Raw genomic sequence first — 26576 nt, forward strand, 5'->3', positions numbered from 1 at the left:
CTTTCATATAAGGAGGGGGGACTCAAAACAGAGCAGGCTGGAAGAGCATGAAAAGAAGATTACCATTTAGAAGGGACAAGAGGTGGGAGGGAATGGGAGAGAGAAGGGGAATTTCATGGAAATGGAAGGATACCCTCATTGTTATACAAAATTACATATAAGAGGATGTGAGGGGAAAGGGGAAAAAAGGAGAGAAATGAATTACAGTAGATGGGGTAGAGAGAGATTATGGGAGGGGAGGGGAGGAGACAGAAGGGGAGATAGGGAGGGAATAGGAAAGGCAGCAGAATATAACAGACACTAGTATGGCAGTATGTATAAACTCGGATGTATAACCAATGTGATCCTGCAAACTGTACACGTGGTAAAAATAAGAATTCATACCCCACTTGAATCAAATGTATGAAATATGATATGTCAAGATCATTGTAATGTTTTGAGCAACCAATAGAAATTTAAAAAAAGAAACAAGAAGAGACAAGGCCCATATTAAAGAGATTTAAAAATTCTACTGAAATCTATAAGAAAATGTTTGAATGAATTATGAGGTATTAAAAAAAAGTACAAACTTAATATCTTGCATAGAATTTATCACCCTATGTTTATAGACTCAAAAAGCTTTCATTATTTTAATCTTCAACTGTGTTTTAACAAAGCCACATTATTAAGGGCTCTCTACTTCTGGCTTATTCTTTCTTACTTAGTCTTTTCCCCCATATGCGATCCTCACCACCACAGTCATCAATGGCTGACCTTGCATTATAATTCAAGGATCACTCTATGTAACATCTTCCCCATTGATTGACTGTATTCAATTGCACTTCATAGCAGGAAATGTATATAACACAGCTTTATGTTGTTCACAATATCTACCACAATACCTTGTACTTTGGGGGCACTGAATACATGTATAAGGATATACTTATGATTATTGGATGCTTTTTGTCACATGTGTTCGCGAATGAGCCAGGGTTTGCCCTCCATATCCCCCATAGTTTCCAGGAATATTCCAAACATATTTACAAGAAGAGAAATGCTTTTATTTGGATGGTCAGTTTTGAATACAGTAGGTAGGTACCTCTCTCAGATTGAAATATAAAATGACAAACAGCTGTGGTCAGAGTGAACCATGCTAGAAGACTGAATCTGAGTGATCAGAAATGCCTTTCAGCAGTAGGAGCAACAACCACTGGAACCAGATTCAAGCCAAATGTGATAGGTCTTACACTGAAAAAGGATCATTATTTGTGATTTAAAACAATAAACAAACACAGAACACCTAAAGAGAAGGAGGCACCCTGCTATAATTTGGATCTGGAATGTTGCCCAAAGGTCATGTGTTGAAAGCTTGGACCCCAATGTAACAGCATTCAGAACGGACTCTACAGAAAGGTGAATTGAATCCTGGGCTCTAACCTCATCTGTGGATCAATCCACTGATGGGTTCACGATTGGACAGGACTATTGGGAGTTGGTAAAAACTGTGGGCGGTAGGGCCTAGTTGGAGGGTAGGTCATTGGAGTTGATTCCCTGGAAGGGTACATCATATTCCTCAGTCCTCTCTTCCCCTCACCTGATCTCCGTGATCTCCATGAGTTGATCCCCTGATCTCCATGAGTTGAGCAGCTCTGTTTTGAAGCCAGGCTCTCTGCCATGGTAATCTGCCTCACTTCAGGCCACAGCAATGGAGCCTGAAATTGAACCAAAATAAATATTTACTCATTTAATTTTCTCAGGTATGTTGTCAAAGTGATGAAAAAGTCTTCTAACACACACACACACACACACACACACACACACACACACAGGAGGAATGGTCTAAAGGGAGAAAAGGACACTTGGTATTGTTGATGCCTTCTTCAACAGTAGACACAGCTGGGGTACAGCGTGGATTCGCACTTCAGCAGATGCTAAAAGGGGCTTAAATTTTTATATTAGTCTTTTATGAGGAGAGATTGACTAACACAGGCCTGATTTCTCTCTCAGATTTGGAGATGAATAAGAAGGACCAAGAAGATTTCCTTTTCTGGCACAGCACACAAATGCAGTCACTAGTTTCTGATACCAATCTGAGTAATTATGTCTACTTGCTCTATCTTGAAGGCAAGAGACATTATGAGGTGATTAATATAATCCTTAGAATCTACTTAACCATTAATTTTCCAAAAATTCTGCCTTTTTTTGAATTTTATTTCTGCCACCTTGAGGTTTTGTTCCCTGAACAGACATATAGAAAGAACAGCTCAAGGAAAAGAGTCTCCTGAATATGGGCTCTGGGAAGAGAGTAATGGGAGCAAACCCAAACCCCTTCTAAAGGGTAATGAGGAAAATGATCCTAAACAAAACAAAAAGCAAATATGAACAAAGTGGCAGCAGGCTCTATTTGTTGGCCACTTTCTCTGCACCAGCCATCAGGTGAGAACTACACACTATGTTCTCATTTACTGTTCAACTCATGCTCGGGAGAGAGGTTTTCTAAATGCATTCCGTCAGTTTAGCTCCAAAATTGCTTTGGTCCCAACTGGTATGTCTGTTACAGCCCATGTGCTTCATCTCTTTGCTTTGTCCCCAACTCTACAAAACTGCCTCCTCATTAACTTGTTGGAATTTAAACACCTTGGAAACCAGGGCCTTATCTTAACTCCTTCTGATCCTTAGAGGTGTGGGAATTAAATTTAGGATTGTTACTCCATCGTAGAAAATTTCTCGACTTTTTATTTCACTCTGTACTGTTTAAACCTGGATGATATTTGGCATTGATAAACAACAATAGGTTAAGTGAACATCAACCTGTTGGCTCTAAAACAAATTTTCTTAAGTGAAATTTAAGTGGAATTTTTGAGCACTTCAATAAACTCAATCAGAATTAACAAGGACCAAATAATATTAAAATGAACTCGAAAATTTATAGATTAACAGCAAAAATTTATTTTTGGAAAGGGTAAAGATGGTTCTTTAGTGACATTTAATCCATATTATAATTTGAATTCTGAGAATGATTAAGACTTTGTGATGGTTAATTTTACATGTTAACTCGTCCGGGCTACGATGCCCAGACACTTGGCCAACTTTTATTCTGGGTGTGTCTGTGCTGGTGTTATGGGGTGAGATTTACTTTTGAATCGGGGACTTTTAGTTAAATAGATTCCATTCTGTAATGGAGAGAGACCTCACCTCGTCAACCGAGTGCAACTGAATGGGACAAAAAGCCCACCTCTCCCAGACAAGAGGGAACTGTCCAGTGAACTACCTTTGGATTTCATCTACAACATTGATTCTTCCTGGCTCCACAGCACACTGCCTTGGGACTCAAACTAGAACACTTTCCTGGATCTCTAGCTCCTCCCAGCCAACCCTGCCCAATCCTGTGAGCCAATAGCTGACAGGCAAGTGCAGGGAAGAAGCAGAGGCCCTGCAGGGGGTGAGTGTGTGCTACTGGATGCCAGCCCCTGGTCAAAGCGCAGGACAGGCTTCTGAGTTTACAGGCAGGAAGGGATGATTAGTGTTGGTGGAGCCCCAGGAACCCCGCGCTCTGAGGAATTCTGAGCGCTTGGGTCATAATTGACCCCGGCAACGCCCGAGGACGTTCGGGGCACAGAAGTGGATGGTGATGGACGCGCTTTTCAGAGCTGGTCCGATGGATCACTGAAGTGGCCACGATGTGGTCCTGGTTTGGAGGCCTGGGCTCAGGCTTGGGCCACTTCTTGGGTCAGGTGGGGAGCAGCTTGGCTTTCCTCACCGGCCATAGCTCCAGCTTCGCCAGGGAAATGCTTCTGGGTGACTTAGGAGACCCAGAAGCAGCTTTACATCATTGTTGGAGAAAGGAAATGGAAACTACTGATTCCACACTAAGATGTGAGAATGAAAGACTGAAAGAGTATTGTACTGACCTGGAAGAAAAGCATGAAGCATCAGAGCTACAAATAAACCATCAGTCTGTAAGTTACCAAAATCAACTGCAACAGAAAGAGGTAGAGATCAGCCATCTTAAAGCAGGACAGATTGTACTGCAAGATCAAATGTTCCAACTACAGGCAGCCGCTCAATCAGTACACTCGGGAGCTTGTGGTGTGCCAACAACAACTGCACCGGCTCCGTTCGGTTCCCTGATCAGTAGTCATTTTTCAGCCTTTCGTGATGACGACATGGACTCTAGTGACATAATCTCATCACGACAAGAAACAAACAGATTATCAACTGAAGCTGCAAAACATGAATCTGAAGTTGGCCACTCGAGGCAGATTGCTGAGGCTCAGGGAACACACCATTCTGACTCAAGTGAAATCTGCAAAGTACAAAATACTATCAAGACTCTTCAACCAAACCAAAGCCCAGACATATATGATCATCAGCATGAAATTTCAGTTTGGGAGCAGAGTTCTACTGTGGCAGAAAAGGGAAAAATCCTTCCTCAGAGCTCAGCAGTGGAAGAAGTGTTCAGGCTTCAACAAGCCCTGGCTGATGCGGAGAAGGAAATCGTGAGACTAAATGGTTTAAACCAGGATAACCGTCTTGCTGAAGACCATCTGAAACTTAAAATGCATGCTGAAGCTTTAGAAAAAGAGAAGGCATCATTGAGTCAAGAAAAAGAGGAACTTCAGATGTCACTGTCAAAATTGAGCTGTGACTACCAAGTCATGAAAAACAGAGCTTCAACAGACATGAATTTGAATGTACAATTACTAGACTTAAAACTTCACTTGAAGGCAAAGGAGGAAGAACTGAATCAGACTATCAATGAAAAGAAAATGCTGATAGCTGAGTTAGAAGAACTGGATCATCAGAATCAGGAAGCTACAAAGCACATGATTTTGATACAAGAGGAGCTATCAAAACAACAAAATGAAGGAGACCTTGTCATCAAGAAGTTGGAACAAGATCTAGATGATGAAAAAAAGAGAGTTCATCAACTTGAGGATGATCAAATGAACATATCCCAAGAGTTGCATGTGCAGAAGGAGAAGTTAACTGAGAACGCACAGAGCCTCAGTGATTTGCATTTAACTAAGCAGAAGCTTGAAGGTAAAGTAGAAGATTTAGTAGATCAGCTAAATCAGTCACAAAAAAATAGTTTAAACATCCAGCAGGAAAACCTTGGGCTTAAGGATCACATTAGACAACTTGAAGATGAGCTGTCTGGATTTAAGAGCAAGTATCGCACTTCTCTGAATGAAGACTCTAACAGTCATTGTAAGGATGACATGCTTAAAGAACGAGAAGCTGAAGTTAGCAACTTAAGGCAAAATCTTTCTGAAGAGGAACAGCTCAATGAAAATTTAAAGAAAGTTGCTGTTGAACTCAAAACGGAAAATGAAATGTTGATTTTAGCACGTGACGATGTAAGGCGTAAGTTGGAAGAATCTATTGCTGCTTACAATCAAATCTCTCAAGAAAAAGACACTATCACGGAGACTCTCAAAAGAGACAAAGAAGAGATTGAAGCCAAACTGCACCAGGCAGAAAAAAGACTGTTGGAAGAAGCAAATAATCACAGGCAGACTATTCAGGAACTCTCCAATGCACATAATTTGGATACCTCTGCCTTAAAGCTGAAACACGAATGTGCAGTTCAACTCAGCCAAGAGAAGGACTTTGAAATAGCAGGACTCAAAAAGAATATTGAGCAAATGACTGCTGATGAAAAAGAAACTGATGAAATTTTGGCATCTTATGTAGACGAACAGGAGCGATTGATACAAGTCATAAATGAGAAAGAAGTTTTTATTGAAAAACTCGAAGAAAAAAGTTCACAACTACAAAAGGATTTAGATAAGTGTTCTCAGGCTTTAGGAGAAAATGAAACTTTAAGGCAATCCATGGAAAGAAAGGACAGAAGTCTTACCTACATGAGAGCAGAAAACAACTATCTGCGAGTAGAATTGGAAATACTTGGGGAACAGCACAATCAAGCTGTACCAGTGGCTGAGCCGACAGCTCTTGATGCTGTCACAGAACTAGAATTGGAGGTATCTCAACTGAATATAGTCAAAAATCATCTGGAAGATGAAATTCAAGACCATCTGAATATCATTGAAAACCAGAACCAGCGTAAAATGCAACTACTTCAGTCTTTACAGGAGCAGAAGGAGGAAATGGATGAATTTAAGTACAAATATGAGCAGATGAATGCTGCGCATAGCCAGTTAATTTTAGAAAAAGAGGAGGAAATTAAGAACTTGCAGAAGACTATTGAAGAACTAAAAGCCCAGTTGCCTGGAGAGAAAGGAGATGCTCAGACATTGAATTCTGATATTTTTCAAGAGACCAAAGTAAAAATCCTAAGAGAAAAAGAGGTTCAACACTTACGGGACCAAGAATTACGCCTAAACCGGGAGCTAGAAAGGCTACGCAGCCATCTCTTGGAATCAGAAGAGTCTTACACCCAGCAAATTTTGGCTGCAGAAGACAAAGAAAAACAGTCAATAGCTGAATGGAAGAACAAGGCCGAAAAGCTGGAAGGAGAAGTATCATCACTGCAGGAACGTTTGGATGAAGCAAATGCTCTGTTGGATTCTGCTTCCAGACTGAGAGAAGACTTAGATCTCAAGGAAGAACAGATGGAAGAACTGAAAAAACAAAACGAGCTCCGAAAAGAAATGTTGGACCATGCACAACAGAAATTGTCGACTTTGGTCAACAGCGCAGAAGGAAAAGTGGACAAAGTCCTCATGCGAAACCTTTTTATTGGTCATTTCCAGACACCAAAGGACAAACGTCGTGAAGTATTGCAGTTGACGGGGAGCATCCTGGACATTCCACAGGACGAAATGGAGCAGCTGTTGAATAAAGATCACGGTGGTGTCAGTAAGTGGATGAGTTGTTTTGGTTCCACGTTCTGCAGCTGTGCCTCTTAGTAACCTAGCTGGAGTTGGACTTGGTGGACCTGGGCATCCTCTTGTTAAACCCACTGCAGATTTCATGCCCACCTTTACACCACTGCCAGTGTCCCTGGACAATAGTGCCAGAGTTGTACTCCAGGATCTTCTAAATATTTAGCATTTGAAAGAAGCCATAACCCTTTTTTACGTTTTACAGCATGGCCTTTTGAAAAAGTACTCATGTGTTTGTAGACAAAGAGAGAAAGCAAAAAAGCTGGTATATGTAAGTGTATAGCTACTAGGTATTTTATTTTATTTTTTCAGTTGTTGTTGTTGTGATTTTTTGCTATAGTACTTTTTAAAAAATTTGTTTTGTTTTTTGTAGCACTTTTTGTTTCTAGAATTTTGTTCCAATGCAGCAGATAATCATCACCAGTTATCAATTCTGATGTACTTTTGGGAGCAACTGTACAGAGCAGCCTTCTTGAACCACTAGTTCCAACCTCTTTTTTTAAAAACAATAATAATATTTCTTAAATTTAATGGCATTAAGGTAAAAACGATACATGTAATTACAGGAAACAAGAAAAATCCAACCCATAAGAAGGATGTCTCAGATTTAGAGTACATGAAAACCAAACATAATGTTGCAAAAAGTTGAGAATATTTAGTTTATCCAAGATAACATTGTACAACTACCACGCGAAAATTCCAATGGGGAGGACCTAAACATGAAGCTTAGTGGATAAATTCTAAGATGCTTTGAATCCAAATTCTATGACCCCTATCCATTTTGCTTATTTCCATTTCTATACGAAAGTCACTTCACATTAATTCAGTTTTCCAGATGATAAATATGTCCAGAAGGAAGAGTATTTTTATGAGTCAACCCCGAAGTGGGACCACAGGATCCACTGCCAATGGAAAAGTTAATTAGTAAGAATGTATCATTAAATATCTGGACTGCTTATCTACATACTATTGGGGGCTCTACAATAATTCTCATAAACACATTTTATAAAACATTTGATCAAAACAAGTTGGGGAGAGAAATAAGCTAACAACAGTTTTTGAAAGATGAAAAGCTTTAAAATAGGAGTAGTTATAACCTTTTGATAAATTAAGGTAAAAGATGAATCAAAAGTTTCCAGCTTAAGTAGGTGAAATCAGAGAAGAGAAAAAGCAGATTGCATAGCACATACTTCTCTGACACCTGTAGTTTCTAAAACCATTCAGAACATTTTTGTTAAAATTAATTTAAACAAAATTTAATATATTTTTAAATATAAATTATATCATTTAATATAAATTAACCTAATTTAAATCAATTTTATTAGTAGTATTATTTAAATTTCTTTTATTAATACTATGGTTTGATTTAAATTTATTTTATTAATTGATATTGTTTATTAACTTATATTAAATTATAGTATGATTTATATTTGAAAACTCATTAAATTTTATTTAAATTAATACAATTTAATAAAGTAAATTTAACATAATATAGGTTGAATTATTTAATTTTAATTTTAATAATAATGCTCTTAGTTGTTTTGGAAATTACAGGTGGCAGTGAAGTATTAGCTATATTATCTTCTTTTTTCTCCTCTTTGATTTTACCTAACTTAAGCTAGAACCTTTTGGTTTATCTTTTGTTTTACTTTACAAAAATAAAAAAAGGAAGAAAAACACCTAGTAGCTACACACATATCAGCTTTTCCTTTCTTATTTCTAAATTTCACCTTAACATTTACATTATTTTACCAAAATTAAGATGCCATCAGTTGTTACTCCTGAGAAGAATATCAAAGTATATATTTTGCTTCGACCTGCCAAATTACTTGGAATCTTATTCCAGTAGACTTCACATGGTTGGGAAAAGCAGAGTTCAGATTTGTCATGAGAGATTTTTATATATTCGGCTCACTCCATTGTGTCTAGGTGAGCCTTTGGGTTTCAATGCCTGGAAACACACTTCTTATATTTCAGAATTGAAGAGCTCTTGGAAACAGTGACCTCACTGCATTCTTGAGAAAAATATGTTATACGGGTACTCAGAAAATTACAAAGATTAATATAGATTCAAGATTCTTTTTAAGACAAGGGGTTTAATGGAGAAAACAGCAAGATAGCCTTAGAAATTTCATACTCCCTGCATTCTTAGGAAAAGCTTCTATATTGTAAAGAATAACACCAAACAGAAAAGTTCCTAAGAAAATATTGTGCTTTCAGTTTCCTCGTCTCATAAATTTTATTAAAGTTTCATTAAAGACCCTGTATTTGCTAGCCTTTTTATTAAATACTTTTTTGAGATATTCTATTAATGTCTATGACTGGATTTTATTTGGTCTCACATTAATGTCGCTCCCTGTGACAAAGGGTACATGGGAGGCAGGCAGGATCAGCCTGTCCTCTCCGAGGCACCAGCTGTCGGAACCAGGCTCTGACAGAGGTAGTGAAGGGCACTAGCGTCTCCTGGACTGAGCGAGAGGGTAAGTATCTGAGTAATATTAATTGTGTATAAATGCCACATTTTTTTATGCATTCATCTACTAAGTTGTTTCCACAATTTAGCTAATGTGAATTTTGCTGCTATAAACATTGATGTGGCTGTGTCCCTGTAGTATGCAGTTTTTAAGTCCTTTGGGTATAGATCAAAAAGAGGGATAGCTAGGTCAAATGGTGGTTCTATTCCCAAATTTCCAAGGAATCTCCAAACTGCTCTCCATATTGGCTCCACCAATCTACAGTCCCACCGACAGTGTAGGAGTGTACATTTTTCCTGAAATCCTCACCAACACTTATCGTTGTTGTCTTCATCATAGCTGCCATTTTCAAAAATCGCTGACATTCTAACTGGAGTGAGGTGCAATTAAACCCCTAGCTCTCACCATGCACAAAACTCCACTCAAATGAATCAAGGACCTAGGAATAAAACCAGAGAGCTTGCATGTAACAGAAGAAAAAGTAGGCCCTAATTCCAATCATATGGGATTAGTCCCAAAACTCCTTAATAAGACTCCTAGAGCACAAGAATTAAAATCAAGTATCAATAAATGAGATAGATTCAAACTAAAAAAGTTTCTTCTCCACAAAACAAACAATCTGGGAGGTGAATAGAGATCCTACATCTTGGGAGAAAATTTTTGCCCCATCACACATCAGATAGAGCACTAATCTCTAGGGCATAGAAAGAACTCACAAATCTGAATAAAACACACACACACACACACACACACACACACACATACAAATAAATAAATAAAATAATATGACCTGGGCATCCTCTTTTTAAACCCATCGCAGATTTCAAGCCCACCTTCACACCACTGCCAGTGTCCCCGGACAACAGTGCCAGACTTGTACTCTAGGATCTTCTAAATATTTAGCACTTTAAAGAAGCCATAACCCTTTTTGATGTTTTACAGCATGGCCTTTTGCAAAAGAACTCTGTATTTGTAGACAAAAAGAGAAAGAAAAAAAGCTGATATATATATATATGTATAGAGATACTAGGTTTTTTTTTTTTTTTTTTTTTTGCTATAGCTCTTTCTAAAAATTTTGTTTTGTTTGCTGTAGCACTTTTTGTTTATAAAATTTTGCTCCAGTGTAGCAGGTAATCATCACCAGTCTTCAATTCTGATGTACTTTTGTAAGCAACTGTACAGAGCAGCATTAGTGAACCATTAGCTCTAAACTCTTTTTTTTTAAATGATTATATTTGTTAAATTTAATGGCATTAAGATAAAAATGATACATTTAAATAACAGGAAAGATGAAAAATCCAAACCACCTGAAGGAGATCTCAGATTTAGAGAAGAAGAAAACCAAATATGATGTTGCAAAATGTTGAGAATATTTAGTTTATCCCAAATAACCTGGTACAAGTACTAAAAGAAAATTCCAGTGCAGAGGGCCTTATCATGAAGCTTAGTGGATAAATTCTAAGATACTTTTAATCCAAATACTATGACCCCTATCCATTTTACTTATTTCCATTTCTATAGAAAAGTCACCTCACATTAATTCAGTTTTCCAGATGTTAAATATGTCCAGAAGTAAGAGTATTTTTATGAGTCAACCCCAAAGTGGAATCACATGATCCATTGCCAATGGAAAAGTTACTTAGTAAGAATATTTCATTAAATATCTGGACTGTTTATCTACATACTTTGGGGGCTCTACAATAATGCCTCTCAACACATTTTTTAAAACATTTGATCAAAAAAATTGGGGGAGAGAAAGAAGCTAACATCAGTTTTTGAAAGATGAAAGGCTTTAAAAAAGGAGTAGTTTCAACCTTTTCGTAAATTAAGGTAAAAGACAATCAAAAGTTTCTAGCTTAAGTAGGTGAAATCAGAGAAGAGCAAAAGCAGATTGCATAGCACATACTTCTCTAACACCTGTAGTTTCTAAAACCATTCAGAATATTTTTATTAAAATTAATTCAAATAAAATTTAATAAATTTTTAAATATAAATTATATTATCATTTAATAAATTGATCTAATTTAAATTTATTTTATTAATTAATATTGTTTAAATTTATTTTATTAATACTATTGTTTGATTTAAATTTATTTTCTTAATTGATTTTTTAAATTAATTTTGATTAAATTTTAGATTGATTTATATTTAAAAGTTCATTAAATTTCATTTAAATTAATACAATTTAACAAAGTCAATTTAAATAACATTTAATATAGATTAAATCATTTAATATTAACTATATAATATAATAAAAAAATTAATAAAATTAATTTTGATAAAAATCCTCTTAGTGGTTTTAGAAACTACAGGTGTCTGAGAAATATTAGCAAAAGCAATTCTAAGCAGGAAGTGTGAATCTGGCGGTATAGCGATACCAGATTTCAAACTGTACTACAGAGCAAGAGTAACCAAAACAGCATGGTACTGGTACCAAAACAGGCGGGTGAACCAATGGTACAGAATAGAGGACACAGAGACCAATCCACAAAATTACAACTTTCTTATATTTGATAAAGGGGCTAAAAGCATGCAATGGAGGAAGGATAGCGTCTTCAACAAATGGTGCTGGGAAAACTGGAAATCCATATACAACAAAATGAAACTGAATCCCTTTCTCTCGCCATGCACAAAAGTTAACACAAAATGGATCAAAGAGCTTGATATCAAATCAGAGACTCTGCATCTCATAGAAGAAAAAGTTGGCTCCGATCCACATATTGTGGTGCCGGGCTCCAAATTCCTTAATAGGACATCCATAGCACAAGAGTTAATAACAAGAATCAACAAATGGGACTGACTTAAACTAAAAAGTTTTTTTCTTCTTTTTTTTTTTCCCCTCAGCAAGAGAAACAATAAGAGAGGTAAATAGGGAGCCTACATCCTGGGAACAAATTTTTACTCCTCACACTTCAGATAGAGCCCTAATATCCAGAGTATACAAAGAACTCAAAAAATTAAACCATAAGATAACAAATAACCCAATCAACAAATGGGCCAAGGACCTGAACAGACACTTCTCAGAGGAGGACATACAATCAATCAACAAGTACATGAATAAATGCTCACCATCTCTAGCAGTCAGAGAAATGCAAATCAAAACCACCCTGAGATATCACCTCACTCCAGTAAGATTGGCATCCATTATGAAGTCAAACAACAATAAGAACTGGCGAGGATGTGGGGAAAAGGGTACACTTGTACATTGCTGGTGGGACTGCAAATTGGTGCGGTCAATTTGGAAAGCAATATGGAGATTCCTGGGAAAGCTGGAAATGGAACCACCATTTGACCCAGCTATAGCCCTTCTCGGAATATTCCCTGAAGACCTTAAAAGAGCGTACTATAGGGATACTGCCACATCAGTGTGCACAGCAGCACAATTCACAATAGCTAGACTGTGGAACTCACCTAGATGCCCTTTAGTAGATGAATGGATAAAAAAAAAAAAAATGTGGCATTTACACACAATGGAGTATTACGCAGCACTAAGAAATGACAAAATCATGGAATTTGCAGGGAAATGGATGGCATTAGAGCAGATTATGCTAAGTGAATCTAGCCAATCCCTAAAAAACAAATGCTAAATGTCTTCTTTGATATAAGGAGAGCAACTAAGAACAGAGCAGGGAGGAAGAGCATGAGGAAAAGATTAACATTAAAGAGAGACAAGTGGTGGGAGGGAAAGGGAGAGAGAAGGGAAATCGCATGGAAATGGAAGGAGACCCTCATTGTTACACAAAATTAAATATAAGAGGATGTGAGGGAAAAGGGGGAAAAAAAAAACAAGGGAGAGAATTGAATTACAGCAGATGGGGTAGAGAGAGAAGATGGGAGGGGAGGGAGAGGAGATAGTAGGCGATAGGAAAGGTACCAGAATACAACAGTCACTAATATGGCATCATGTAGAAACGTGGATGTGTAACCGATGTGATTCTGCAATCTGTATTTGGGGTAAAAATGGGAGTTTATAACCCACTTGAATCAAATGTATGAAAGATGATATGTCAAGAGCTTGGTAATGTTTTGAATAACCAATAAAAAAACATTTTCCCATTTCAAAAAATGACATTGGTGATTTATTGTGATCATTTTGTACACAGCAGAACTACATTTAATTCTTTGTCCTACTAATAAAAGTCACTAGATGCGAAAGCATCTACTTTCACAGTTCGTATATAACATTTATGGACTATCTTAAATTCGTTTTAAAAAATATTTATTATTTAGCCTTTAGTGGACACAACATCTTTATTTTATTTATTTTTTTATGTAGTGCTGAGGATCGAACCCCACGCCTCACGCATGCTAGGTGAACGAGCTGCTACTTGAGCCATATCCCCAACACTCTCTTAAATTCTTATTTTCACCTTGCTTCTTTATGATAATGAGAATTCAAATTTATGGGTAATATATCATTCACTGAACAACTTCAGTCCAAATCAATCCTTCTACTATTGTATTGTCACTGGAGTGTTATGTTCATCTTCCTACAAATGTGTGCGGAACATTTCATTGATTATGCCAATTCTTAAAAATACAAATGTGCCGAGCCCTAATATCCAGAGTATACAAAGAACTCAAAAACTGAACATTAAGAAAACAAATAACCCAATCAACAAATGGGCCAAGGACCTGAACAGACACTTCTCAGAGAAGGATATATAATTAATCAAAAAATACACGGAAAAAATGCTCACCATCTCTAGCAATCAGAGAAATGCAAATTAAAACCACTCTAAGATACCATATCAGTCCAGTAAGAATGGCAGCCATTAGGAAGTCAAACAACAACACGTGCTGGCAAGGATGTGGGGGAAAAGGTACACTTGTACACTGCCGGTGGGACTGCAAATCGGTGCAGCCAATTTGGAAAGCATTATGGAGATTCCTTGGAAAGCTGGGAATGGAACCACCATCCGACCCAGCTATTCCCCTTCTCGGACTATTCCCAGAGACCTAAAAAGAGCACACTATAGGGATACAGCTACATCAATGTTCATAGCAGCACAATTCACAATAGCTAGAACGTGGAACCAACCTAGACGCCAGTCAATAGATGAATGGATAAAAAAATGTGGCATTTGTACACAATGGAATATTACTCAGCACTAAAAAATGACAAAATCATGGCATTTGCAGGGAAATGGATGGCATGAGAGCAGATTATGCTAAGTGAAGTTAGCCAATCCCTAGAAAAGAAATGCTGAATGTCTTCTTTCATATAAGGAGGGGGGACTCAAAACAGAGCAGGCTGGAAGAGCATGAAAAGAAGATTACCATTTAGAAGGGACAAGAGGTGGGAGGGAATGGGAGAGAGAAGGGGAATTTCATGGAAATGGAAGGATACCCTCATTGTTATACAAAATTACATATAAGAGGATGTGAGGGGAAAGGGGAAAAAAGGAGAGAAATGAATTACAGTAGATGGGGTAGAGAGAGATTATGGGAGGGGAGGGGAGGAGACAGAAGGGGGGATAGGGAGGGAATAGGAAAGGCAGCAGAATATAACAGACACTAGTATGGCAGTATGTATAAACTCGGATGTATAACCAATGTGATCCTGCAAACTGTACACGTGGTAAAAATAAGAATTCATACCCCACTTGAATCAAATGTATGAAATATGATATGTCAAGATCATTGTAATGTTTTGAGCAACCAATAGAAATTTAAAAAAAGAAACAAGAAGAGACAAGGCCCATATTAAAGAGATTTAAAAATTCTACTGAAATCTATAAGAAAATGTTTGAATGAATTATGAGGAATTAAAAAAAAGTACAAACTTAATATCTTGCATAGAATTTATCACCCTATGTTTATAGACTCAAAAAGCTTTCATTATTTTAATCTTCAACTGTGTTTTAACAAAGCCACATTATTAAGGGCTCTCTACTTCTGGCTTATTCTTTCTTACTTAGTCTTTTCCCCCATATGCGATCCTCACCACCACAGTCATCAATGGCTGACCTTGCATTATAATTCAAGGATCACTCTATGTAACATCTTCCCCATTGATTGACTGTATTCAATTGCACTTCATAGCAGGAAATGTATATAACACAGCTTTATGTTGTTCACAATATCTACCACAATACCTTGTACTTTGGGGGCACTGAATACATGTATAAGGATATACTTATGATTATTGGATGCTTTTTGTCACATGTGTTCGCGAATGAGCCAGGGTTTGCCCTCCATATCCCCCATAGTTTCCAGGAATATTCCAAACATATTTACAAGAAGAGAAATGCTTTTATTTGGATGGTCAGTTTTGAATACAGTAGGTAGGTACCTCTCTCAGATTGAAATATAAAATGACAAACAGCTGTGGTCAGAGTGAACCATGCTAGAAGACTGAATCTGAGTGATCAGAAATGCCTTTCAGCAGTAGGAGCAACAACCACTGGAACCAGATTCAAGCCAAATGTGATAGGTCTTACACTGAAAAAGGATCATTATTTGTGATTTAAAACAATAAACAAACACAGAACACCTAAAGAGAAGGAGGCACCCTGCTATAATTTGGATCTGGAATGTTGCCCAAAGGTCATGTGTTGAAAGCTTGGACCCCAATGTAACAGCATTCAGAACGGACTCTACAGAAAGGTGAATTGAATCCTGGGCTCTAACCTCATCTGTGGATCAATCCACTGATGGGTTCACGATTGGACAGGACTATTGGGAGTTGGTAAAAACTGTGGGTGGTAGGGCCTAGTTGGAGGGTAGGTCATTGGAGTTGATTCCCTGGAAGGGTACATCATATTCCTCAGTCCTCTCTTCCCCTCACCTGATCTCCGTGATCTCCATGAGTTGATCCCCTGATCTCCATGAGTTGAGCAGCTCTGTTTTGAAGCCAGGCTCTCTGCCATGGTAATCTGCCTCACTTCAGGCCACAGCAATGGAGCCTGAAATTGAACCAAAATAAATATTTACTCATTTAATTTTCTCAGGTATGTTGTCAAAGTGATGAAAAAGTCTTCTAACACACACACACACACACACACACACACACACACACACACACAGGAGGAATGGTCTAAAGGGAGAAAAGGACACTTGGTATTGTTGATGCCTTCTTCAACAGTAGACACAGCTGGGGTACAGCGTGGATTCGCACTTCAGCAGATGCTAAAAGGGGCTTAAATTTTTATATTAGTCTTTTATGAGGAGAGATTGACTAACACAGGCCTGATTTCTCTCTCAGATTTGGAGATGAATAAGAAGGACCAAGAAGATTTCCTTTTCTGGCACAGCACACAAATGCAGTCACTAGTTTCTGATACCAATCTGAGTAATTATGTCTACTTGCTCTATCTTGAAGGCAAGAGACATTATGAGGTGATTAATATAATCCTTAGAATCTACTTAACCATTAATTTTCCAAAAATTCTGCCTTTTTTTGAATTTTATTTCTGCCACCTTGAGGTTTTGTTCCCTGAACAGACATATAGAAAGAACAGCTCAAGGAAAAGAGTCTCCTGAATATGGGCTCTGGGAAGAGAGTAATGGGAGCAAACCCAAACCCCTTCTAAAGGGTAATGAGGAAAATGATCCTAAACAAAACAAAAAGCAAATATGAACAAAGTGGCAGCAGGCTCTATTTGTTGGCCACTTTCTCTGCACCAGCCATCAGGTGAGAACTACACACTATGTTCTCATTTACTGTTCAACTCATGCTTGGGAGAGAGGTTTTCTAAATGCATTCCGTCAGTTTAGCTCCAAAATTGCTTTGGTCCCAACTGGTATGTCTGTTACAGCCCATGTGCTTCATCTCTTTGCTTTGTCCCCAACTCTACAAAACTGCCTCCTCATTAACTTGTTGGAATTTAAACACCTTGGAAACCAGGGCCTTATCTTAACTCCTTCTGATCCTTAGAGGTGTGGGAATTAAATTTAGGATTGTTACTCCATCGTAGAAAATTTCTCGACTTTTTATTTCACTCTGTACTGTTTAAACCTGGATGATATTTGGCATTGATAAACAACAATAGGTTAAGTGAACATCAACCTGTTGGCTCTAAAACAAATTTTCTTAAGTGAAATTTAAGTGGAATTTTTCAGCACTTCAATAAACTCAATCAGAATTAACAAGGACCAAATAATATTAAAATGAACTCGAAAATTTATAGATTAACAGCAAAAATTTATTTTTGGAAAGGGTAAAGATGGTTCTTTAGTGACATTTAATCCATATTATAATTTGAATTCTGAGAATGATTAAGACTTTGTGATGGTTAATTTTACATGTTAACTCGTCCGGGCTACGATGCCCAGACACTTGGCCAACTTTTATTCTGGGTGTGTCTGTGCTGGTGTTATGGGGTGAGATTTACTTTTGAATCGGGGACTTTTAGTTAAATAGATTCCATTCTGTAATGGAGAGAGACCTCACCTCGTCAACCGAGTGCAACTGAATGGGACAAAAAGCCCACCTCTCCCAGACAAGAGGGAACTGTCCAGTGAACTACCTTTGGATTTCATCTACAACATTGATTCTTCCTGGCTCCACAGCACACTGCCTTGGGACTCAAACTAGAACACTTTCCTGGATCTCTAGCTCCTCCCAGCCAACCCTGCCCAATCCTGTGAGCCAATAGCTGACAGGCAAGTGCAGGGAAGAAGCAGAGGCCCTGCAGGGGGTGAGTGTGTGCTACTGGATGCCAGCCCCTGGTCAAAGCGCAGGACAGGCTTCTGAGTTTACAGGCAGGAAGGGATGATTAGTGTTGGTGGAGCCCCAGGAACCCCGCGCTCTGAGGAATTCTGAGCGCTTGGGTCATAATTGACCCCGGCAACGCCCGAGGACGTTCGGGGCACAGAAGTGGATGGTGATGGACGCGCTTTTCAGAGCTGGTCCGATGGATCACTGAAGTGGCCACGATGTGGTCCTGGTTTGGAGGCCTGGGCTCAGGCTTGGGCCACTTCTTGGGTCAGGTGGGGAGCAGCTTGGCTTTCCTCACCGGCCATAGCTCCAGCTTCGCCAGGGAAATGCTTCTGGGTGACTTAGGAGACCCAGAAGCAGCTTTACATCATTGTTGGAGAAAGGAAATGGAAACTACTGATTCCACACTAAGATGTGAGAATGAAAGACTGAAAGAGTATTGTACTGACCTGGAAGAAAAGCATGAAGCATCAGAGCTACAAATAAACCATCAGTCTGTAAGTTACCAAAATCAACTGCAACAGAAAGAGGTAGAGATCAGCCATCTTAAAGCAGGACAGATTGTACTGCAAGATCAAATGTTCCAACTACAGGCAGCCGCTCAATCAGTACACTCGGGAGCTTGTGGTGTGCCAACAACAACTGCACCGGCTCCGTTCGGTTCCCTGATCAGTAGTCATTTTTCAGCCTTTCGTGATGACGACATGGACTCTAGTGACATAATCTCATCACGACAAGAAACAAACAGATTATCAACTGAAGCTGCAAAACATGAATCTGAAGTTGGCCACTCGAGGCAGATTGCTGAGGCTCAGGGAACACACCATTCTGACTCAAGTGAAATCTGCAAAGTACAAAATACTATCAAGACTCTTCAACCAAACCAAAGCCCAGACATATATGATCATCAGCATGAAATTTCAGTTTGGGAGCAGAGTTCTACTGTGGCAGAAAAGGGAAAAATCCTTCCTCAGAGCTCAGCAGTGGAAGAAGTGTTCAGGCTTCAACAAGCCCTGGCTGATGCGGAGAAGGAAATCGTGAGACTAAATGGTTTAAACCAGGATAACCGTCTTGCTGAAGACCATCTGAAACTTAAAATGCATGCTGAAGCTTTAGAAAAAGAGAAGGCATCATTGAGTCAAGAAAAAGAGGAACTTCAGATGTCACTGTCAAAATTGAGCTGTGACTACCAAGTCATGAAAAACAGAGCTTCAACAGACATGAATTTGAATGTACAATTACTAGACTTAAAACTTCACTTGAAGGCAAAGGAGGAAGAACTGAATCAGACTATCAATGAAAAGAAAATGCTGATAGCTGAGTTAGAAGAACTGGATCATCAGAATCAGGAAGCTACAAAGCACATGATTTTGATACAAGAGGAGCTATCAAAACAACAAAATGAAGGAGACCTTGTCATCAAGAAGTTGGAACAAGATCTAGATGATGAAAAAAAGAGAGTTCATCAACTTGAGGATGATCAAATGAACATATCCCAAGAGTTGCATGTGCAGAAGGAGAAGTTAACTGAGAACGCACAGAGCCTCAGTGATTTGCATTTAACTAAGCAGAAGCTTGAAGGTAAAGTAGAAGATTTAGTAGATCAGCTAAATCAGTCACAAAAAAATAGTTTAAACATCCAGCAGGAAAACCTTGGGCTTAAGGATCACATTAGACAACTTGAAGATGAGCTGTCTGGATTTAAGAGCAAGTATCGCACTTCTCTGAATGAAGACTCTAACAGTCATTGTAAGGATGACATGCTTAAAGAACGAGAAGCTGAAGTTAGCAACTTAAGGCAAAATCTTTCTGAAGAGGAACAGCTCAATGAAAATTTAAAGAAAGTTGCTGTTGAACTCAAAACGGAAAATGAAATGTTGATTTTAGCACGTGACGATGTAAGGCGTAAGTTGGAAGAATCTATTGCTGCTTACAATCAAATCTCTCAAGAAAAAGACACTATCACGGAGACTCTCAAAAGAGACAAAGAAGAGATTGAAGCCAAACTGCACCAGGCAGAAAAAAGACTGTTGGAAGAAGCAAATAATCACAGGCAGACTATTCAGGAACTCTCCAATGCACATAATTTGGATACCTCTGCCTTAAAGCTGAAACACGAATGTGCAGTTCAACTCAGCCAAGAGAAGGACTTTGAAATAGCAGGACTCAAAAAGAATATTGAGCAAATGACTGCTGATGAAAAAGAAACTGATGAAATTTTGGCATCTTATGTAGACGAACAGGAGCGATTGATACAAGTCATAAATGAGAAAGAAGTTTTTATTGAAAAACTCGAAGAAAAAAGTTCACAACTACAAAAGGATTTAGATAAGTGTTCTCAGGCTTTAGGAGAAAATGAAACTTTAAGGCAATCCATGGAAAGAAAGGACAGAAGTCTTACCTACATGAGAGCAGAAAACAACTATCTGCGAGTAGAATTGGAAATACTTGGGGAACAGCACAATCAAGCTGTACCAGTGGCTGAGCCGACAGCTCTTGATGCTGTCACAGAACTAGAATTGGAGGTATCTCAACTGAATATAGTCAAAAATCATCTGGAAGATGAAATTCAAGACCATCTGAATATCATTGAAAACCAGAACCAGCGTAAAATGCAACTACTTCAGTCTTTACAGGAGCAGAAGGAGGAAATGGATGAATTTAAGTACAAATATGAGCAGATGAATGCTGCGCATAGCCAGTTAATTTTAGAAAAAGAGGAGGAAATTAAGAACTTGCAGAAGACTATTGAAGAACTAAAAGCCCAGTTGCCTGGAGAGAAAGGAGATGCTCAGACATTGAATTCTGATATTTTTCAAGAGACCAAAGTAAAAATCCTAAGAGAAAAAGAGGTTCAACACTTACGGGACCAAGAATTACGCCTAAACCGGGAGCTAGAAAGGCTACGCAGCCATCTCTTGGAATCAGAAGAGTCTTACACCCAGCAAATTTTGGCTGCAGAAGACAAAGAAAAACAGTCAATAGCTGAATGGAAGAACAAGGCCGAAAAGCTGGAAGGAGAAGTATCATCACTGCAGGAACGTTTGGATGAAGCAAATGCTCTGTTGGATTCTGCTTCCAGACTGAGAGAAGACTTAGATCTCAAGGAAGAACAGATGGAAGAACTGAAAAAACAAAACGAGCTCCGAAAAGAAATGTTGGACCATGCACAACAGAAATTGTCGACTTTGGTCAACAGCGCAGAAGGAAAAGTGGACAAAGTCCTCATGCGAAACCTTTTTATTGGTCATTTCCAGACACCAAAGGACAAACGTCGTGAAGTATTGCAGTTGACGGGGAGCATCCTGGACATTCCACAGGACGAAATGGAGCAGCTGTTGAATAAAGATCACGGTGGTGTCAGTAAGTGGATGAGTTGTTTTGGTTCCACGTTCTGCAGCTGTGCCTCTTAGTAACCTAGCTGGAGTTGGACTTGGTGGACCTGGGCATCCTCTTGTTAAACCCACTGCAGATTTCATGCCCACCTTTACACCACTGCCAGTGTCCCTGGACAATAGTGCCAGAGTTGTACTCCAGGATCTTCTAAATATTTAGCATTTGAAAGAAGCCATAACCCTTTTTTACGTTTTACAGCATGGCCTTTTGAAAAAGTACTCATGTGTTTGTAGACAAAGAGAGAAAGCAAAAAAGCTGGTATATGTAAGTGTATAGCTACTAGGTATTTTATTTTATTTTTTCAGTTGTTGTTGTTGTGATTTTTTGCTATAGTACTTTTTAAAAAATTTGTTTTGTTTTTTGTAGCACTTTTTGTTTCTAGAATTTTGTTCCAATGCAGCAGATAATCATCACCAGTTATCAATTCTGATGTACTTTTGGGAGCAACTGTACAGAGCAGCCTTCTTGAACCACTAGTTCCAACCTCTTTTTTTAAAAACAATAATAATATTTCTTAAATTTAATGGCATTAAGGTAAAAACGATACATGTAATTACAGGAAACAAGAAAAATCCAACCCATAAGAAGGATGTCTCAGATTTAGAGTACATGAAAACCAAACATAATGTTGCAAAAAGTTGAGAATATTTAGTTTATCCAAGATAACATTGTACAACTACCACGCGAAAATTCCAATGGGGAGGACCTAAACATGAAGCTTAGTGGATAAATTCTAAGATGCTTTGAATCCAAATTCTATGACCCCTATCCATTTTGCTTATTTCCATTTCTATACGAAAGTCACTTCACATTAATTCAGTTTTCCAGATGATAAATATGTCCAGAAGGAAGAGTATTTTTATGAGTCAACCCCGAAGTGGGACCACAGGATCCACTGCCAATGGAAAAGTTAATTAGTAAGAATGTATCATTAAATATCTGGACTGCTTATCTACATACTATTGGGGGCTCTACAATAATTCTCATAAACACATTTTATAAAACATTTGATCAAAACAAGTTGGGGAGAGAAATAAGCTAACAACAGTTTTTGAAAGATGAAAAGCTTTAAAATAGGAGTAGTTATAACCTTTTGATAAATTAAGGTAAAAGATGAATCAAAAGTTTCCAGCTTAAGTAGGTGAAATCAGAGAAGAGAAAAAGCAGATTGCATAGCACATACTTCTCTGACACCTGTAGTTTCTAAAACCATTCAGAACATTTTTGTTAAAATTAATTTAAACAAAATTTAATATATTTTTAAATATAAATTATATCATTTAATATAAATTAACCTAATTTAAATCAATTTTATTAGTAGTATTATTTAAATTTCTTTTATTAATACTATGGTTTGATTTAAATTTATTTTATTAATTGATATTGTTTATTAACTTATATTAAATTATAGTATGATTTATATTTGAAAACTCATTAAATTTTATTTAAATTAATACAATTTAATAAAGTAAATTTAACATAATATAGGTTGAATTATTTAATTTTAATTTTAATAATAATGCTCTTAGTTGTTTTGGAAATTACAGGTGGCAGTGAAGTATTAGCTATATTATCTTCTTTTTTCTCCTCTTTGATTTTACCTAACTTAAGCTAGAACCTTTTGGTTTATCTTTTGTTTTACTTTACAAAAATAAAAAAAGGAAGAAAAACACCTAGTAGCTACACACATATCAGCTTTTCCTTTCTTATTTCTAAATTTCACCTTAACATTTACATTATTTTACCAAAATTAAGATGCCATCAGTTGTTACTCCTGAGAAGAATATCAAAGTATATATTTTGCTTCGACCTGCCAAATTACTTGGAATCTTATTCCAGTAGACTTCACATGGTTGGGAAAAGCAGAGTTCAGATTTGTCATGAGAGATTTTTATATATTCGGCTCACTCCATTGTGTCTAGGTGAGCCTTTGGGTTTCAATGCCTGGAAACACACTTCTTATATTTCAGAATTGAAGAGCTCTTGGAAACAGTGACCTCACTGCATTCTTGAGAAAAATATGTTATACGGGTACTCAGAAAATTACAAAGATTAATATAGATTCAAGATTCTTTTTAAGACAAGGGGTTTAATGGAGAAAACAGCAAGATAGCCTTAGAAATTTCATACTCCCTGCATTCTTAGGAAAAGCTTCTATATTGTAAAGAATAACACCAAACAGAAAAGTTCCTAAGAAAATATTGTGCTTTCAGTTTCCTCGTCTCATAAATTTTATTAAAGTTTCATTAAAGACCCTGTATTTGCTAGCCTTTTTATTAAATACTTTTTTGAGATATTCTATTAATGTCTATGACTGGATTTTATTTGGTCTCACATTAATGTCGCTCCCTGTGACAAAGGGTACATGGGAGGCAGGCAGGATCAGCCTGTCCTCTCCGAGGCACCAGCTGTCGGAACCAGGCTCTGACAGAGGTAGTGAAGGGCACTAGCGTCTCCTGGACTGAGCGAGAGGGTAAGTATCTGAGTAATATTAATTGTGTATAAATGCCACATTTTTTTATGCATTCATCTACTAAGTTGTTTCCACAATTTAGCTAATGTGAATTTTGCTGCTATAAACATTGATGTGGCTGTGTCCCTGTAGTATGCAGTTTTTAAGTCCTTTGGGTATAGATCAAAAAGAGGGATAGCTAGGTCAAATGGTGGTTCTATTCCCAAATTTCCAAGGAATCTCCAAACTGCTCTCCATATTGGCTCCACCAATCTACAGTCCCACCGACAGTGTAGGAGTGTACATTTTTCCTGAAATCCTCACCAACACTTATCGTTGTTGTCTTCATCATAGCTGCCATTTTCAAAAATCGCTGACATTCTAACTGGAGTGAGGTGCAATTAAACCCCTAGCTCTCACCATGCACAAAACTCCACTCAAATGAATCAAGGACCTAGGAATAAAACCAGAGAGCTTGCATGTAACAGAAGAAAAAGTAGGCCCTAATTCCAATCATATGGGATTAGTCCCAAAACTCCTTAATAAGACTCCTAGAGCACAAGAATTAAAATCAAGTATCAATAAATGAGATAGATTCAAACTAAAAAAGTTTCTTCTCCACAAAACAAACAATCTGGGAGGTGAATAGAGATCCTACATCTTGGGAGAAAATTTTTGCCCCATCACACATCAGATAGAGCACTAATCTCTAGGGCATAGAAAGAACTCACAAATCTGAATAAAACACACACACACACACACACACACACACACACATACAAATAAATAAATAAAATAATATGACCTGGGCATCCTCTTTTTAAACCCATCGCAGATTTCAAGCCCACCTTCACACCACTGCCAGTGTCCCCGGACAACAGTGCCAGACTTGTACTCTAGGATCTTCTAAATATTTAGCACTTTAAAGAAGCCATAACCCTTTTTGATGTTTTACAGCATGGCCTTTTGCAAAAGAACTCTGTATTTGTAGACAAAAAGAGAAAGAAAAAAAGCTGATATATATATATATGTATAGAGATACTAGGTTTTTTTTTTTTTTTTTTTTTTGCTATAGCTCTTTCTAAAAATTTTGTTTTGTTTGCTGTAGCACTTTTTGTTTATAAAATTTTGCTCCAGTGTAGCAGGTAATCATCACCAGTCTTCAATTCTGATGTACTTTTGTAAGCAACTGTACAGAGCAGCATTAGTGAACCATTAGCTCTAAACTCTTTTTTTTTAAATGATTATATTTGTTAAATTTAATGGCATTAAGATAAAAATGATACATTTAAATAACAGGAAAGATGAAAAATCCAAACCACCTGAAGGAGATCTCAGATTTAGAGAAGAAGAAAACCAAATATGATGTTGCAAAATGTTGAGAATATTTAGTTTATCCCAAATAACCTGGTACAAGTACTAAAAGAAAATTCCAGTGCAGAGGGCCTTATCATGAAGCTTAGTGGATAAATTCTAAGATACTTTTAATCCAAATACTATGACCCCTATCCATTTTACTTATTTCCATTTCTATAGAAAAGTCACCTCACATTAATTCAGTTTTCCAGATGTTAAATATGTCCAGAAGTAAGAGTATTTTTATGAGTCAACCCCAAAGTGGAATCACATGATCCATTGCCAATGGAAAAGTTACTTAGTAAGAATATTTCATTAAATATCTGGACTGTTTATCTACATACTTTGGGGGCTCTACAATAATGCCTCTCAACACATTTTTTAAAACATTTGATCAAAAAAATTGGGGGAGAGAAAGAAGCTAACATCAGTTTTTGAAAGATGAAAGGCTTTAAAAAAGGAGTAGTTTCAACCTTTTCGTAAATTAAGGTAAAAGACAATCAAAAGTTTCTAGCTTAAGTAGGTGAAATCAGAGAAGAGCAAAAGCAGATTGCATAGCACATACTTCTCTAACACCTGTAGTTTCTAAAACCATTCAGAATATTTTTATTAAAATTAATTCAAATAAAATTTAATAAATTTTTAAATATAAATTATATTATCATTTAATAAATTGATCTAATTTAAATTTATTTTATTAATTAATATTGTTTAAATTTATTTTATTAATACTATTGTTTGATTTAAATTTATTTTCTTAATTGATTTTTTAAATTAATTTTGATTAAATTTTAGATTGATTTATATTTAAAAGTTCATTAAATTTCATTTAAATTAATACAATTTAACAAAGTCAATTTAAATAACATTTAATATAGATTAAATCATTTAATATTAACTATATAATATAATAAAAAAATTAATAAAATTAATTTTGATAAAAATCCTCTTAGTGGTTTTAGAAACTACAGGTGTCTGAGAAATATTAGCAAAAGCAATTCTAAGCAGGAAGTGTGAATCTGGCGGTATAGCGATACCAGATTTCAAACTGTACTACAGAGCAAGAGTAACCAAAACAGCATGGTACTGGTACCAAAACAGGCGGGTGAACCAATGGTACAGAATAGAGGACACAGAGACCAATCCACAAAATTACAACTTTCTTATATTTGATAAAGGGGCTAAAAGCATGCAATGGAGGAAGGATAGCGTCTTCAACAAATGGTGCTGGGAAAACTGGAAATCCATATACAACAAAATGAAACTGAATCCCTTTCTCTCGCCATGCACAAAAGTTAACACAAAATGGATCAAAGAGCTTGATATCAAATCAGAGACTCTGCATCTCATAGAAGAAAAAGTTGGCTCCGATCCACATATTGTGGTGCCGGGCTCCAAATTCCTTA

At 37.2% G+C, this 26576-nt stretch overlaps 2 protein-coding genes across 2 annotated transcripts in view; one reads left to right on the top strand and one right to left on the bottom strand.

Annotated features, from left to right (window-relative positions):
- Positions 1 to 26576, bottom strand: part of LOC308649512 (uncharacterized protein) — a gene marked incomplete at its 5' end in the record, with an annotated part of 523997 nt that overhangs the window by 434933 nt on the left and 62488 nt on the right. The gene's annotated exons all lie outside the window — the stretch shown is intronic.
- LOC308649511 (thyroid receptor-interacting protein 11-like) lies at positions 3623 to 24714 on the top strand (the record flags this gene model as incomplete). The annotated part of the gene is made up of 5 exons (XM_081295045.1): positions 3623 to 4304; positions 6699 to 6804; positions 18918 to 20794; positions 21224 to 21329; positions 24650 to 24714. Exons 1-5 carry the CDS (start codon positions 3660 to 3662, stop codon positions 24712 to 24714), a joined length of 2799 nt encoding a protein of 932 aa, XP_081151171.1. The 5' UTR covers positions 3623 to 3659.

Source organism: Spermophilus citellus (assembly GCF_964194105.1).
Source record: "Spermophilus citellus genome assembly, chromosome: 5".
NCBI classification, from domain to species: Eukaryota; Metazoa; Chordata; class Mammalia; order Rodentia; family Sciuridae; genus Spermophilus; species Spermophilus citellus.